The sequence below is a fragment of the Diabrotica virgifera genome, chromosome 6 (genome assembly GCF_917563875.1).
Source record: "Diabrotica virgifera virgifera chromosome 6, PGI_DIABVI_V3a".
NCBI lineage: Eukaryota > Metazoa > Arthropoda > Insecta > Coleoptera > Chrysomelidae > Diabrotica > Diabrotica virgifera.
In genome coordinates, this window is record NC_065448.1 from 94305303 (window position 1) to 94321082 (window position 15780).

Consider the following 15780-nt stretch of genomic DNA (forward strand, 5'->3'; position numbering starts at 1 on the left):
CTATTATTTTTGTATTAGTATTAATAGTTGTTTAGTAAGATCTTGTCCTCGGTACTTTAGGAGTTCGTTCGATATTCTGTCATCTCCTGGAGATTTTATATTTTTTAATTTTCTTAATGCTTCCTTTACCTTTCCTTCCTCGATGTTTATTTCTTCGTTTGTCGTAACTTCAGGTGTTGGTGGTTTATTATCGTCGCCTTTAGCAAATGGAGATCGGAAGTAGTCTGCCCATGTTTCCTTCTGAATGTGTTTCGCTTTTATTAATTCGTTCATCTCTTTTCTTTGCCCTCTTGTAACGATGAGTTACTACTATCGTTACTAAAATGTTATTCCGATGGGAACTAGGTATGCAACCAACTTTACAAGCACTCGTATTAGAGGTTGCAGTTGATAGACGATAAAGTTGGTAATATCTGGTAGATTAGAGTCTAGCAGTTGGCAATGACGATATCCGGCAGGGGTGTATGTCATATCGGCCATAGCGGCTGGCACTTCACTTGAATTTTCGTTCTTGTCCGATCAAGAAGTCCTCCGGTGGCCATTGTAAGAATTTACCTTTTGGTTGAAATAAGTTATAAGAAGATTAATTTACGTTGGAGGAAGTTTTTATTTTTTTGTTTGGGGTTGTGAAGAGTTTTTGGTTCCAATATTTTTTGAAGAAAACAATGGGTATGTATGAAAAAAAATATCACTTAACTATGGTTTGCCATTTCTTTTTCATGCTAAGAAAAAATAACCATCTAAATCATTTTTAATACCATATTTAGATCATATGAAAAGCATTGCTATTCTTTAATTATCACTTTTTCAATACTTCTAATATACACTCACTGGAAAAAATATTCTTAGAACTACATTTTCACTCTCAAATAAATTGAAAATCAATGATAATTTTCATTCTATCATGTATATAACTCCATATAGTAATCTTTGATTACAAGATCCACATTTTTTTTGTCCAAATACTTCCTTATATTCGTTTAAAAAGGCTTTTTCCAGTCAAGAAGAATCAAGGTCAATGAAAACATATACATCAAACCTCACTTTTTCCGTAGTTTTTTTCTCTGTCAAGTTCTGATAAGGTGAAACACCTTTTTATAGAGGCCCTGTTTCTTAGATACTTAAGGAAAACCAGCTAATAGAAGGTTTTCTGTTCTTTTAGCCACTGGAGGGAGACTATAACAAAATTTAAGTCACATTTGGATGCTTCATTTATTTATGGAATAAACCATCATTTTGGTATTATTTTGGGTTTGGATTGGAAGAGTTTTGGATGTTTTTTTTTTCGTTTCTGGAATAGACACTGAGTTCTACCGACACTAGCAAGTACCTCCTCGTCAATACTCTGTGTTGCTGTTCCTTACCTCCCGAGGATTGGGAAGATCGGAGGATACGTACCTGGCTCTCTCATCATCAACCTCACCAGGATTTTGGAGAAGCCACAGGCCTACTTTTGTAGAAACGCCAGGTTTTTATAATAAAATTTGAATTTTCAATCCTTTTAAATAATAGTTTTCAATTTTCAATTTTTTTTCAATAACTCAAATACATAACCTTAATAATAATATAAATTCACCTTCTTAAACCCTATTATCTTTATAATATTCAATAATTTTTTTTTGTCAACGAATTTTATATTTCATTTTCATGATTGTATCAGGTATTTAAAATAATACCTATTTATTTCCTACTCAATAATATTTATTCCATTCACCAGATATTGTCAGGTTGTCACTTCCGATCAGATACGGGATTGTCAGCCAATCTTGTATTCTACAGTAATAATTAGTTTGTACATGCATATTTAGATCAAATCACTTCCTTAGTAGAATAAATTCATTACATATTGTTATAAATCACCTAGCATAGGTGTAAGTAGATGGAGTAAGTCAGACTAATAAGGAATCTGACAGATATATTTGTCAATTTAGAAGTTTTGTCATAATAATTGTTTTTGTCACGTTTGAATTTTGGAGGACTTATTTTTGTACTTTAGTTTATTAGGAATTTTAATAAACTTGTTAAAACAGAGTAACAATTCTCTTAATCCCTGAACCCATCTAGAATTGCAACAATTGGTGTCAGAAGTAAAGTGGGATTAAGAGAATTTATATGGTGAAAACAAGAAGCGAGACGATGGAAGAAATTAGAGACATGATTGCCGCCATGGAAAAACGTCGGCAGGAAGAAAAAGAAAATGAAGACAAACGTCGGCAGGAAGAAAAAGAAACAGAAAATTTACGTCGTCTAGAAGACAGAGAGTTGCTCGTGACACTTATCTCAAAAATAGAGACTTCAAAAGTGAGTACAGAAGATATGAAAAAAGAAATCGAAGAGACAAAAGAATATATGAAAAAAGAAATCGCAGAGACAAAAGAAGATATGAAAAAAGAAATCGAAGAGACAAAAGAAGACATGATTAAAAAGATTGAAGTAACAAGAGGCCTAGTAGAAAAAACGCACGATGAGGTAACGAGAACTCTTGAGAATATCCGCCTAGAGGTTGAAAAGTCCCAGAAACTGAGAGTTGAAGGTAAACCAGAAGTGATTTGTTCCCCTGTCAACGGAATAATTAAGCCTCCTACATTTGACGGCGAGATATCCTGGCCAGTGTATAGAAGACAATTCGAAGCTGCTGCACAGAATAATGGATGGACAAATGAACAGAAGGCAACTGCTCTCATATTAGCACTTCGAGGTAAGGCTGTAGAAATCCTCCAAAACATTCCAGAGGACGCACAAAAGAAATATGAGACTGTCGTATCGGCTCTAGAACTAAGATACGGCAGCCAATATTTGAAGCAAGTATACCAGAGCCAACTAAAAGTGCGTATCCAAGGCTCCAACGAATCTGTGCAAGAATACGGAGCAGAAGTAGAAAAGATGGCACGACTCGCTTGGCCCGAAGCCCCTGAAGAGTTTCTACACCAGTTTACCATCCAATGTTTCCTTGATGGCCTGCGAGATGTAGACCTCCATCAAACATTACGACTAGGAAGAGGACGCTACCAAATATTGAAGGACGCTATTGTCGCAGCATTGGAGTACGAAGCCGTGAAGAATGTGTCCCGCCATCAACGCAAAGTCCATCAAATAAGAGGTGTTGCTGAAGTGGAAGAAGGCGATCTAAATACGTTGTCCCAGGTGTTGGTCGCCCAATTCGAGAAATATCTTGGCCCAATAGCTGAATCTTTGAAGCAAAAACGTCAGGGGCGCCCAAAGTGTTATTTTTGTGGATTGATAGGCCACCTGCAACGTGATTGCAGACAACGTACAAGATCAGAGGACAGTAGGCAAGCTCCACAATATCAACGCAATTCGGAAAACTAAAAGAAGTCAACGTCAAGGGGCGCACGTTGGCTGACCTGTCCCAAGCTCCCAGATTCTCAATATCCACAATAAGACGAAGTAGTGACAGCTTAGTTGCCGATGGACTTCTCAATGGCGACAGATGCAGTTTTACCATCGATACTGGGGCAACTAGGTCAGTTATGAGTAAACGTTTACTGGACCAGTCATCTACACGAATAATATCGAAATCTCCCATACTAGAGACAGCGACAGGCGAAAACATTACTATTTATGGGGACAGTTGCGTAAAAATCGAGCTGGGACACATCGAGATAGAAGTAGTGGTCCTAGTAGCCGACATCGTAGACGAGTTCATCCTAGGTGTCGACATTATGTCCGAACATGGGTTTATTGTAGATGTCAGACACAGGACCTTAGTCGTCGGCAATGAAGAAATTCTACTGTCATCCTCCAGAAAGCAGCACAATGGGCTAAAGATGTTAGTAGCAAAAGACACGAAGATCCCTCCTAACAGTGAAAAGATCGTGGTTGCACAAATTGATGCATCTGGTGGCTTGGGAGCCATGTTATTAGAGCCAGACGAGCAGATTCACGAGGGCGTCATTGTGGCCAGATGTTTGGTAGATGGGGATAAGCAGACCGTTCCAGTAAGGGTGGCCAACCCGAATGGCAATAAAATTACTTTCAAAAAGGGCCAAGTGCTTGGAATATGCGAGCCAGTTGTAAGAGTGACCAGAATAGAAGAAAACGTGCCAACAGCTAGCAGTACACACCAACTCTCCACTGAAATTTTGGAAAATCTTAAGAAGTCATGGGGACATCTATCTGAAGATGAATACCAAAAAGCAGAAGAGTTCATTAACAACGAAAGTGACATATTCTTTAAAGGAGAAATAACTGGCCGCACTGACTTAGTCCAACATCGGATTAACACTGACAACTCCAACCCCATAAGACAGGCACCAAGACGTCTTCCATTTGCAAAACAAAAAGAAGCTTTTGCCATCCTTGAAGATATGCGAAAGGAGAATGTCATCGAAGAGTCGAGTAGCCCCTGGTCTTCTCCAGTGGTGTTGGTAACCAAGAAAGATGGCTCAACGCGGTTCTGTGTCGACTACAGGAGGCTGAATAGCGTTACCAAGAAGGACAGCTATCCACTACCCCGTATTGATGATACACTTAGTGCCTTGGCTGAGTCGAAATGGTTTTCCACTGTGGACCTCAAAAGCGGTTATTGGCAAGTTGCAGTACACCCTGAAGACAGAGAGAAGACCGCATTTTCTGCTGGAAATGGGCTCTACCAATTCAAAGTGATGCCATTCGGATTGTGTAATGCACCTGCCACGTTTGAACGTTTAATGGAGCTAGTACTTAGAGGACTTACATGGAAAATCTGTCTGGTATACCTCGACGACATTATGGTCATCGGAAAAGATTTCGACGAACATCTTGCCAATTTGAAAGAAGTTTTCACCAGACTAAGGAACGCTCACCTACAAGTAAATGCCAAAAAGTGCGAGCTCTTCCAAGAAAAAGTTAGTTTCCTTGGACATGTAATTTCATCCTCAGGAATTGCAGCAGATCAGGCGAAAATAAAAGCAGTACAGGAATGGCCCACACCAAGAAACAAACACGATATCCGAAGCTTCCTTGGTCTTTGCAGTTACTATCGTCGCTTCGTGAAAGATTTTGGTAAGATTGCCAAACCTCTCCATAATCTGACTGAGAGAAAACTGTCATTTGACTGGACACCAGAGTGCCAGCTTGCCTTCACCACACTCAAGCATAAATTGACTACGGCTCCAATTCTGGCATATCCGAAAGAACAGGGTCTTTTCGTGCTTGATACAGATGCTTCTCAAAATGGTATCGGGGCGGTGCTTTCCCAAGTACAAAAGGGCGAGGAACGCGTCATAGGATACTTCAGCAAAACTTTGGGAAAAGCAGAAAGAAACTACTGTGTCACCAGAAAGGAGTTATTGGCAGTCGTCAAAGCAGTAGAACACTACCATTCGTTCCTCTATGGCAGAAAATTCTTGATAAGAACCGATCATTCTGCCTTGCAATGGCTTCTCAATTTCAAGACACCTGAAGGTCAGATAGCTCGGTGGCTGGAGAAACTACAGACTTATGATTTTGAAATTCGTCACAGAGCGGGAAGAAGTCATGGGAATGCCGACGGTCTCTCGAGAAGACCATGCAACGGGAGGAACTGTCGATTCTGCGACCGCCAAGAAGAACGAGATGGCCAGATTCTACAGTTGAGAACCATAGAGGATAGAAATGACGAAGAAGTTCTAGAAAACCTTCAGGCTGAACAAAAGGAAGATACAGATCTAAAAATAGTTCGGGAGTGGCTGGACCACGGAGCTAGACCACAGTGGCAGGAGATTGCAAAATATGGGCAAGCAGTTAAGGGCTATTGGCTTCAGTGGGACTCCCTGTGTCTACGAGATGACATCATCACTCGTAAATGGGAGAGTCCGGATGGAACAAGAACAGTGCCCCAAGTTGTTCTCCCAAGGTCATGTGTTAAGGACGTGCTTGCAGAACTTCACGATAGTCGCTCCGGCGGGCATTTTGGAATCAATAGGACTCTGGCCAGAGTCCGTGAGAGATATTATTGGGTTCATTGTCGGCAAGATGTGGAAGAATGGTGCAAACGATGTGACCTGTGTGCATCCAAGAAAGGACCCAAAACAAGACTTAGGGGAAAACTCCAACAATATATTACTGGAACTCCATGGGAACGAGTTGCTGTAGACATTTTGGGACCATTTCCAGAGACAGCATCAGGAAACAAATATTTGATGGTTGCTATGGATTATTTTTCCAAATGGCCTGAAGTAGTTGCACTACCCAACCAAGAAGCAGTCACAGTTGGTGAAGCCCTGCTGGAGAATGTCGTTTCCCGACATGGTGTTCCACTTCTGCTTCATTCTGACCAGGGGCGCAACTTCGAATCGGCAGTTTGGAAGACCATGATGGCTTTGTTAGGAATTAAGAAGACCAGAACAACACCGCTCCATCCTCAATCCGACGGCATGGTAGAAAGACATAACCGGACCATCAACAACTACCTGTCCCTGTTTGTAGACGAAAATCAGAGAGACTGGGACAAACTGGTGCCTCTGTTTCTGCTAGCATACCGAAGTTCCCAACATGATGCAACTGGTTACACTCCAGCAATGCTGTTAACTGGTCGAGAGATGAGGCTTCCCATCGATCTCCTACATAGTAATGTACCAGACGGAGAGGCGGGTCAAGAGACACTTCCCGAGTATGTCAGCGGTCTAAAGGATCGACTGGTTAAGGTCCACGATTTCGCCAGAAACAAGCTACAACTCACCAGTGACCGGATGAAGGTTAGGTTCGATAAGAAATCCACACCTGTTAGTTTCAAGGAAGGTGATGCAGTTTGGCTCTACCAACCAACGAGAAGGAAAGGTCTAAGTCCCAAGTTGCAGCGGCCCTGGGAGGGACCGTACCTGGTCATTAAGAAGATAAATGACCTTGTGTATAGGGTGCAACTGACGCCACGAAGTAAGCCGAAGGTCGTCCACCTAGAGAGACTGTGTCCTTATGAAGGGCAGAATCCACCGACCTGGTCCATTTAGGTACTGTTCGGGGCGAACAGCCTGAAAGAAGGGGGCGGTGTTATAAATCACCTAGCATAGGTGTAAGTAGATGGAGTAAGTCAGACTAATAAGGAATCTGACAGATATATTTGTCAATTTAGAAGTTTTGTCATAATAATTGTTTTTGTCACGTTTGAATTTTGGAGGACTTATTTTTGTACTTTAGTTTATTAGGAATTTTAATAAACTTGTTAAAACAGAGTAACAATTCTCTTAATCCCTGAACCCATCTAGAATTGCAACAATATATTAGTTTTTTCATACTGTAAAACCTGCATTATCGACAGGAGTGTACTACCATAGTACGTCGGATATTTAGCTAGTGTATAAAATTGTATATAGGGTTTATAGGTATTTTTTTTATTAAATGTGGTTGTACATACTTATATGTTTTATTGTCCTATCATTTTAATAGTATCTATTAATAGTATTAGTTAGGTACAGCAATATAGGTCACGTGGAGAAGAATTTATTCAATTCTTCCCTGGCGCTCAACACTACTTCTGAATATCTTCTTGGTCAATAGTTCTCTTCTTGTCATTACTCCTTATATTAATTTATTTTCTTTATCATTCAAGTATTTCAGTAGGTACCGTCTTACTAGGGCGTGCAAATACGGCCTGATCCTTCCCTGAGCCCTACTGTTTAGTCTCTTCAATTTCCAGCTAGCCTATTTCTGTAAAACTTTAGTCATTTATTAAGCTACCCCATTCAAACAGAATAATCATACGTTACACTCTGATCATTCTCCATACTTCTTTTTGTGTTCCGTAGAAGTCGTGTTCCATCTGTTTGGAGAAACTCTGCCAGTGCTCCTTTTTTTATTTGTCTCACTAAAGTATTCGTTTCGTTTCTGATTCGTTTGTAGTGGTTGTATGCCTGTTCTGTTTGTTTTGTTCTGTATTGTAAAAAGGCTTTCTTTTTTTCTTCACATTTTATCTTCACCTCCTCTCTAAACCACGGGGTTTTGTTCTTTAATGTGAGTATTCGTTACTTTTCTCTCTCCAAGTGATTCTGTTGCTTCGTTGATTATGTTATCATTGAGCTTTTGCCAGCTTTCATTGATGTTATCGTTTTCTAATATTCCATTCTCAGCAATCTTAAATCATAATTTAAAAATAAAAATCAATCTGTTTTAGGATTTTTTCTATAAGTCGCTGGCTTACGAAATACCGAATTTATTCCAAACATTTGCACCATACTGTATATTATAAAACAACTGGAACAAACAAAAGTGTATTAAAAATGATGGGACACTGGAAGCACTTTTAAGTCAAATTAAAATACGTTATGTTATGTTTATATCTGTTACCAAGAACCGCACAAAATTTTCATTAATGTGCCGTAATGCTGTTCAACATTCGGTAATGAAGGGATGAATGGGGCATTTAAAGCCGAAAAAGAAATTCTTATTCGGTTCAGTACTTTGGTAGAGAAAGATATCTTTGCGATCTTGTTCGACCTCCCTCATCATCCTACAAAGACAAGTGCTTCTAAATATAATGGGAATCTTGAATAGTACAGAAACGACTTCATTAGAAGCTATCACAGGTCTCCACAGAAGGTTAACACAAGTATGTATACTATCTAGAGCACATAACGTCCTAAATATCCATGGGGTCCTAAGTACACATACGTCTTGGTATTACATGTCGGCTTTTGGTCAACATGCATCTATAATAAATCTTATAGCTTAGATCAACATACAACTGTATTCCAGGCTGAAGTTTTTGCTGTGGTGGCCTTCATTGATGTAATCATAGATGGATACCCTAAAGCTAAGAGAATCAACATTTACACAGGTAGCGTAGCTTCGCAATAAAGGAACCACTTACGAAATCAAAACTGGTGCAGAAGTGCAAAGATTTCCTCAACAACCTGACAAAAAACAATAAAGTGTGTTTAATATGGGTGCCGAGTCATGAAGGGGTGCAGGCCGTAAATGAACGAGCAGATATGTTGGCAAAACAAGGGTCGAGAGAGACTCTTGAAAGCCCAGAACCTTTCTGTAGCATCACTAAACTACTACAGCACAAAAACTCCTACATCGAAAATTATTTTCAAAATTTAACACCAACCGCAGATACCGATTATTCACTTTGGAAGGCCACCAGGAAATTAAAACAACCCAGTAAACGCACACAACAACATTAAGAAATCCAGATGGCTCATGGTCGAGAACAGATCAAGAAAAAGCAGAGGCATTTGGAAAATATCTTGAAGAACTTTTTCAAACTCTACCCTCTGTCAGTGCTGAAGAAGATGAGGATATCTATGAAAGTCTAGCAACAATCCAACAGCGAAGTGAACAAATTAAACAAGTAACAAAAAGAGATGTAAAAAATACTATTCAATATAGATTAAAAACCAAAAAAGTTCCTGGCTATGACCTTATAACAGGAACTATCTTAAAAGAGTTACCAGATAAAGGTGTACTTATGATAACACAACTATTCAACGCCGCAATAAGGCTCAAAATTGTACCAAAGCAATGGAAAATTGCTGATATAATAATGATCCATAAACATGGTAAAGCACCTCACGAACATACCTCTTATCGTCCTATTAGTCTCTTACCGGTACTAGCTAAACTACTTGAGAAGCTATTAGCGACCAGGCTAATGAAGATAATAACTGATAACAATATTTTTCCGGATCACCAGCTTGGTTTCAGAGAGAAGCATTCAACAATAGAACAAGTTCATAGAGTCGTTGATACAGTAAATAAAACTTTTGAAGAAAAAAAGTACTGTTCTGCACTTTTTCTTGATGTCAGTCAGGCTTTTGATAAAGTTTGGCACGAAGAGTTGCTCTTCAAAATAAAAATGGACGTTCCTGATTCAATGTTTACTATACTAAAATCATATTTAGAAGAAATGTACTACCATGTCAAGCATGAAGCAGATACATCAAAAATCTAGCCTATACGATCTGGAGTCCCTCAAGGTAGTGTTCTGGGTCCTATATTATATCTATCATTTACACACGACATACCAACAAACGAAAATGTAACGACTACAACATTTGCAGACGACACAGCTATCTTAGTCACAGATGAAAACCCCGCAACAGCTACCGAACCTTTTCAAAGGCATATTAGGAACATTGAAAAGTGGACAAAGAAATGGCGAATAAAGATCAATGAATCAAAATCACAACATATCATTTACAAAATATCGTAAAATATCGCCCAATATAGAAATAAATAACAAAGCAATTCCACAAGCCGAAAGCGTTAAATACCTTGGTATGCACCTGGACAAAACTTTGACATGGAGAACACATATATGGAAAAAGCACCAACAGTTGAATTTAAAATTTCGTAAACATTATTGGATACTGGGCAGAACATCGACGTTGTCTATACGGAACAAACTGTTGGTATACAATACAATACTCAAACCGGTCTGGACCTATGGGATCCAGCTATGGGGTACAGCAGCAAAGTCCAACATATCCATAATGGAAAGATTACAATCAAAAGTGTTACACTCTATACTCTATAACAGACGCCCCATGGTTCGTGTCAAACAAAGATATTTATGGTGATCTAGAAGTACCTACGATCAGTGAAGTGATAGTTCAGTGCAGTGTTCGGTACGTAAAACGCCTAGAAAGCCATCCAAATGCCCTGGCAATAAACTTGCTTGATAATAGTCAACAAACTCACAGACTAAAACGTAAAAATCCACTGGACCTTATTTGAAATTAAGTTTTATAACTCACCGTAATTGGGTTTATGTTTTAGATATATGTATTGCTTGTAAATGCTAAATGTATGTTTGTATGTAGCATATTATCGGAATGTCATGTTTGTTCCATACTAGAGGTCCAGTCATTGGACTGACCTCTCAAACTTCAATTTTTGTTTACTTCAAACCCCAAAGACGCTAATTGTTAGAATTTTTTATAACTAACAGATTGCTGAATAAACGTTTAAAAAAAATATCTAAACATGCTTCGAAAAATGAGGGTCAGAAATCGATGATAAGGTATAATCAAAAGAAATGGAAAGCACACTCAAGGGCCAATCCAGATGAAAAATTAATCAAGGATATTGATAAGAAACTCTCGAACAATTTGATGAACCTCAATAAACGAGAGATCAAAACGGTCACTGAAATGGTGACTGAACATTGCCGTTTAAGAAAGTACCTATACAAACTAGGTAAGGTGAATGCACCATGGTGCAGAAAGTGCCAGGTGGAAGAGGAGACTGCCATACTACTATGCTATTGCAATGGGCTAAGCTGTTAAGTGATGTAACGAAGGAATTCACTTATCAACTGAGGTTTAAACCAGAAGAGATCCTGAAATTACCAATAAGAAAACTGTTGTCCTTCGTTGAAGCCACAGAACTTATTAGAATGTAAGGAAAAAACAAGGTATTGTACAAAGGCCTCACGACCAAGTGCTCGGGACTAAAGAGTCTCGCCTAATTTAAGAAGAAGAATAAATTATTATTATTTATCAAAAATTAATAACAATTTTCAATTTCGTTGCAAAACAAAAATACAGCCGCATCATATTCTGGTCCAATCAGAGAGTGCAGCAAGCACCTCTACCGGTTTCGAAACTTGTTAGTCTCTCATCAGGAGGCACATATGCTGCTCTCTCTGATCCAACCAAAACAAACCCGGGCGTGCAGTCACGGATTGCAACGAACGAAATGGCATAGATGCCCTAGCGGCAACTGCTAGCAAAAGATTAAGTTTTCACTCTCATGGCATATAAAACAACGTAATGTTACTTTATATCCCACCAGACTGAAAACAATGCAAACTTTCTCTGGTTACACCACCGAGGCTTCTACAATTTGCAAGCCATACGGATGCTGAGACTAAGGAAGATGAGGGAATTTAACAATTTATAATTCCCGTCCCATCTGCTCAGCGCGGTAAAGTTCCAACGAGAATGGTTCCCTTCGTACTCCAATCAGAGTAAACATGTAAATCAAAAATGAATAACCATATTCATCTTCATTAGTATCAGCATCCGTATGGCTTGCAAATTGTAGAAGCCTCGGAGGTGTAACCAGTGAAGGTTCCCATTGTTTTCAGTCTGGTGGGATATAGAGTAACATTACGTTGTTTTATATGCTATTAGAGTGAAAACTTAGTCTTTTGCTAGCAGTTGCCGCTAGGGCATCTATGCCATTTCGTTCGTTGCAATCCGTGACTGCACGCCGGGGTTTGCTTTGGTTGGATCAGAGAGAGCAGCATATGTGCCTCCTGATGAGAGACTAATAAGTTTCGGAACCGGTAGAGATGCTTCCGGCACTCACTGATTGGACTAGAATATGATGCGGCTGTATTTTCGTTTTGCAACGAAATTGAAAATGGTTATTCACTTTTGATTTGCATGTTTACTCTGATTGGAGTACGAAGGGAACCATTCTCGTTGGAACTTTACCGCGCTGAGCAGATGGGACGTGAATTATAAATTGTAAAATTCCCTCATCTTCCTTAGTCTCAGCATCCGTATGGCTTCCAAATTGTAGAAGCCTCGGAGGTGTAACCAGAGAAGGTTCCCATTGTTTTCAATCTGGTGGGATGTAGAGTAACATTACGTTGTTTTATATGCCATTAGAGTGAAAACTTAGTCTTCTTCTTCTACTTCTTATTATTATTTAATTTTATAAATTTTAAATTATATTTTTCATTAAAAAGTTTTTCAGTGTATCTGCCATTTATTAAATAAAACACATCCGTCCTTGATTGAAATGGAATCAAAAAAGAGTATTAACCGGAGAATGCCGGGTACACTGTTATTATAAACTTTGATGTACGATTACAAATTCGTTTCCGACGCGTAGTGCCATGGTCATTGTCAGTCTGACCGCAAATTATCAATAAGATTACTTCAGATCTCAGTCGCAGTCGCAGGTAATGGCACAACTCACAATATCAAGGATTCTTCTCTTCGGTCTAATCCGTTTTTGTTGCATTAACTGACCGTTCTGATATAATTATACTCGCACTAAAAACGGTTCAAACTTACTTTCATCAGGAATCGAATGTTTAAAGATTATGAAAATTACGGGAAATTGCATTGGTTAAAGACTAAGAAAAAATCAAATGAATATTATTTAGACGTGAAAATATTCACTATTTTCACGACAGAATGCTACACTGCTTCGTCTTCATGTACCATGTCTTTCAGAACGTTGGTTACCATCATAGCTATTCAAATTTTATTCACTGCCACCCTAAATAGCATGCTTGTATCAACACCATACCTATCCCGCAAGATCTTTAACCATGAGGTTTTTATTCGTCCTGGACTGCGTTTGCCTGCTATTTTTCCTAGCATAATATTTTGCAGCAACCTTTATTTGGGACGTCTCATTACATGTCCAAAATTCTCCAGCTTTCTCTGCTTGATGCTTTTTATTATCTCAGTAGTCTTGCTGAGACGTTCTCGTCTCGTTCACTAGAACGTCTCAGTTCTAGTATTGTGGAGTTTCGAATCTTCTCCCCCCAGAAAACTTTTAAAATTCTTCTATACCTCCACATTTCGAAAGCCTCAAGGCGATTTAGGTCGATTTTATTCACAGTGCAGGACTCGACACCATAAAGTAAGACCGAGAACACGCAGCAGCGAAGTAGACGGATCCTCAATGCCAATTTTAGGTCTCTGTTACATAACACCTTGGACATCCTTCTAAAAGCGGCTCTGGCCTACTCTTTCTTAAATCTAACTTCGACGTGACTTTCTGCGTTACAATTTATTTGCGGTCCAAGGTAAACGATTTTATTAACTTGATCAAGTTTGGTATTATTTACATATTATACAGACGGTTTTATATGCTGTTGTTTACTTATTACGAGTATTTTGGTTTTCCGTATGTTCAGATCCAGACCTGCCTCCATGCAACTCTCAACGACACTATCAAGTAGCATTTGCAGATCTTCTTGACTAGAAGCTAGAAGTACTGCATCGTCCGCATACCGCAAAATATTGATGACTTCACCGTTTACACTTATTCCTTCTTCTAAATAATTGATGGATTCGACCGTTACTTGATGGAAGTTCATTTTATCTCACAATAAAACACTGAAAAACTTTTGTTTTTCTATACTTCCACAAAATTTATTACAACTATGTTATTACTACAGCTGTTTCGGCAAAGTGCCTTTCTCAAGTGATATATTTTACAATGTGTTTGCCTTTTTAAGTCTTTAACTGAAGAGGTTGAGGAGTGGGGAGCTGTTTGTCTCGAGTTGGTCATTCAGAATTATATCTGTATTTTTCAATTTATTAATTTCCATTGATTCTAAAAGTGATAGCTTAAGGCCTTTATTTTGAATATGTAGAATTTGAAACTCTTCATTGAAAGAATGATTATGATCTAGAAGGTGAAGTGCGTATGTAGAAGTGTCTGTTTTTCTATTGTTGAAAGCCCTTTTGTGTTCTGCTATCCGTTTGTCAAAAGTTCTGCCAGTTTGACCGATGTAAGTTTTCGGGCAGTCACCACAAGTTAGTTTGTACACACCACTCTGTAGTTGCTTTCTCTTTCGGCTTTTATTGTTTTTAATATGTTTGCTTAAGTTGTTGTTAGTTCTGAAAGCTGGTGTTATTCCTTTCTTTTTTATGTATCTGGCTATTTTTGTTGTTATTTTGCCAGTATATATGAGAGAGCAGAAGGTACTGGGTTCTTTCTGTGGTAGTGGATACACTAATTTCAAGGCTTTCTTATGGAGTTTTTGGTTTAAAATGTTGTTAACTGTTTGTTCGTTATAGTCATTGTTTACTGCTATTTGTCTAATGATATTTAGTTCTGTCTCGAAGTTATTTTTTGTCATAGGAATTTCTGTCAGTCTATGTATCATGCTATGGTAGGCTGCTAATTTGTGTTGTGTAAGATGGGATGATGAATTGTGTATAGTTGTGTCAGTATGGGTAGGTTTATGATATACGGAGAACTCATGTTTGTTGTGTAGTCTGGTAATCGTTACATCTAGAAAGTTTATGGAATTATTCTGTTCTGTTTCTATTGTGAACTCAATATTACTATGAAGTGAATTAATGTATGATAGAAATTGGTCAAGTTGTCTGTTAGTTCCTGTAAAGCAGACTAGTATGTCGTCCACGTATCCCTACCAATATAAGAGCTGCTTAAATAAGGGGTGTTTAGAGATTGTTGTTTCTACAACGATTATGGGTAATCCTCTAAGCCCATTACTATCAGATATATTTATGAACCAACTTGAAACAAAAATTTCTAAACACCCCTTATTTAAACAATTCTTATATTGGTGGAGATACGTGGATGACATACTAGTCTGCTTCACAGGAACTAACAGACAACTTGACCAATTTCTATCATACATTAATTCACTTCATAGTAATATTGAGTTCACAATAGAAACAGAACAGAATAATTCCATAAACTTTCTAGATGTAACGATTACCAGACTACACAACAAACATGAGGGAGTATCATAAACCTACCCATACTGACACAACTATACACAATTCATCATCCCATCCTACACAACACAAATTAGCAGCCTACCATAGCATGATACATAGACTGACAGAAATTCCTATGACAAAAAATAACTTCGAGACAGAACTACATTAGACAAATAGCAGTAAACAATGGCTATAACGAACAAACAGTTAACAACATTTTAAACCAAAAACTCCATAAGAAAGCCTTGAAATTAGTGTATCCACCACCACAGAAAGAACCCAATACCTTCTGCTCTCTCACATATACTGGCAAAATAACAACAAAAATAGCCAGATACATAAAAAAGAATGGAATAACATCAGCTTTCAGAACTAACAACAACTTAAGCAAACATATTAAAAACAATAAAAG

At 38.3% G+C, this 15780-nt stretch overlaps 1 protein-coding gene across 1 annotated transcript; it reads left to right on the forward strand.

Moving 5' to 3' along the window:
- Positions 1–297: 297 nt before the first annotated feature.
- Positions 298–3347, forward strand: LOC126885882 (uncharacterized). The gene is made up of 2 exons (XM_050652676.1): positions 298–669; positions 1163–3347. Exon 2 carries the CDS (start codon positions 2113–2115, stop codon positions 3328–3330), a length of 1218 nt encoding a protein of 405 aa, XP_050508633.1. The 5' UTR covers positions 298–669; positions 1163–2112; the 3' UTR covers positions 3331–3347.
- Positions 3348–15780: the final 12433 nt, after the last annotated feature.

What these genes read in the sequence shown, in the direction of transcription:
- LOC126885882 (XM_050652676.1), top strand. Translation starts at nt 2,113, where the DNA reads ATGGTGAAAACAAGAAGCGAGACGATGGAAGAAATTAGAGACATGATT.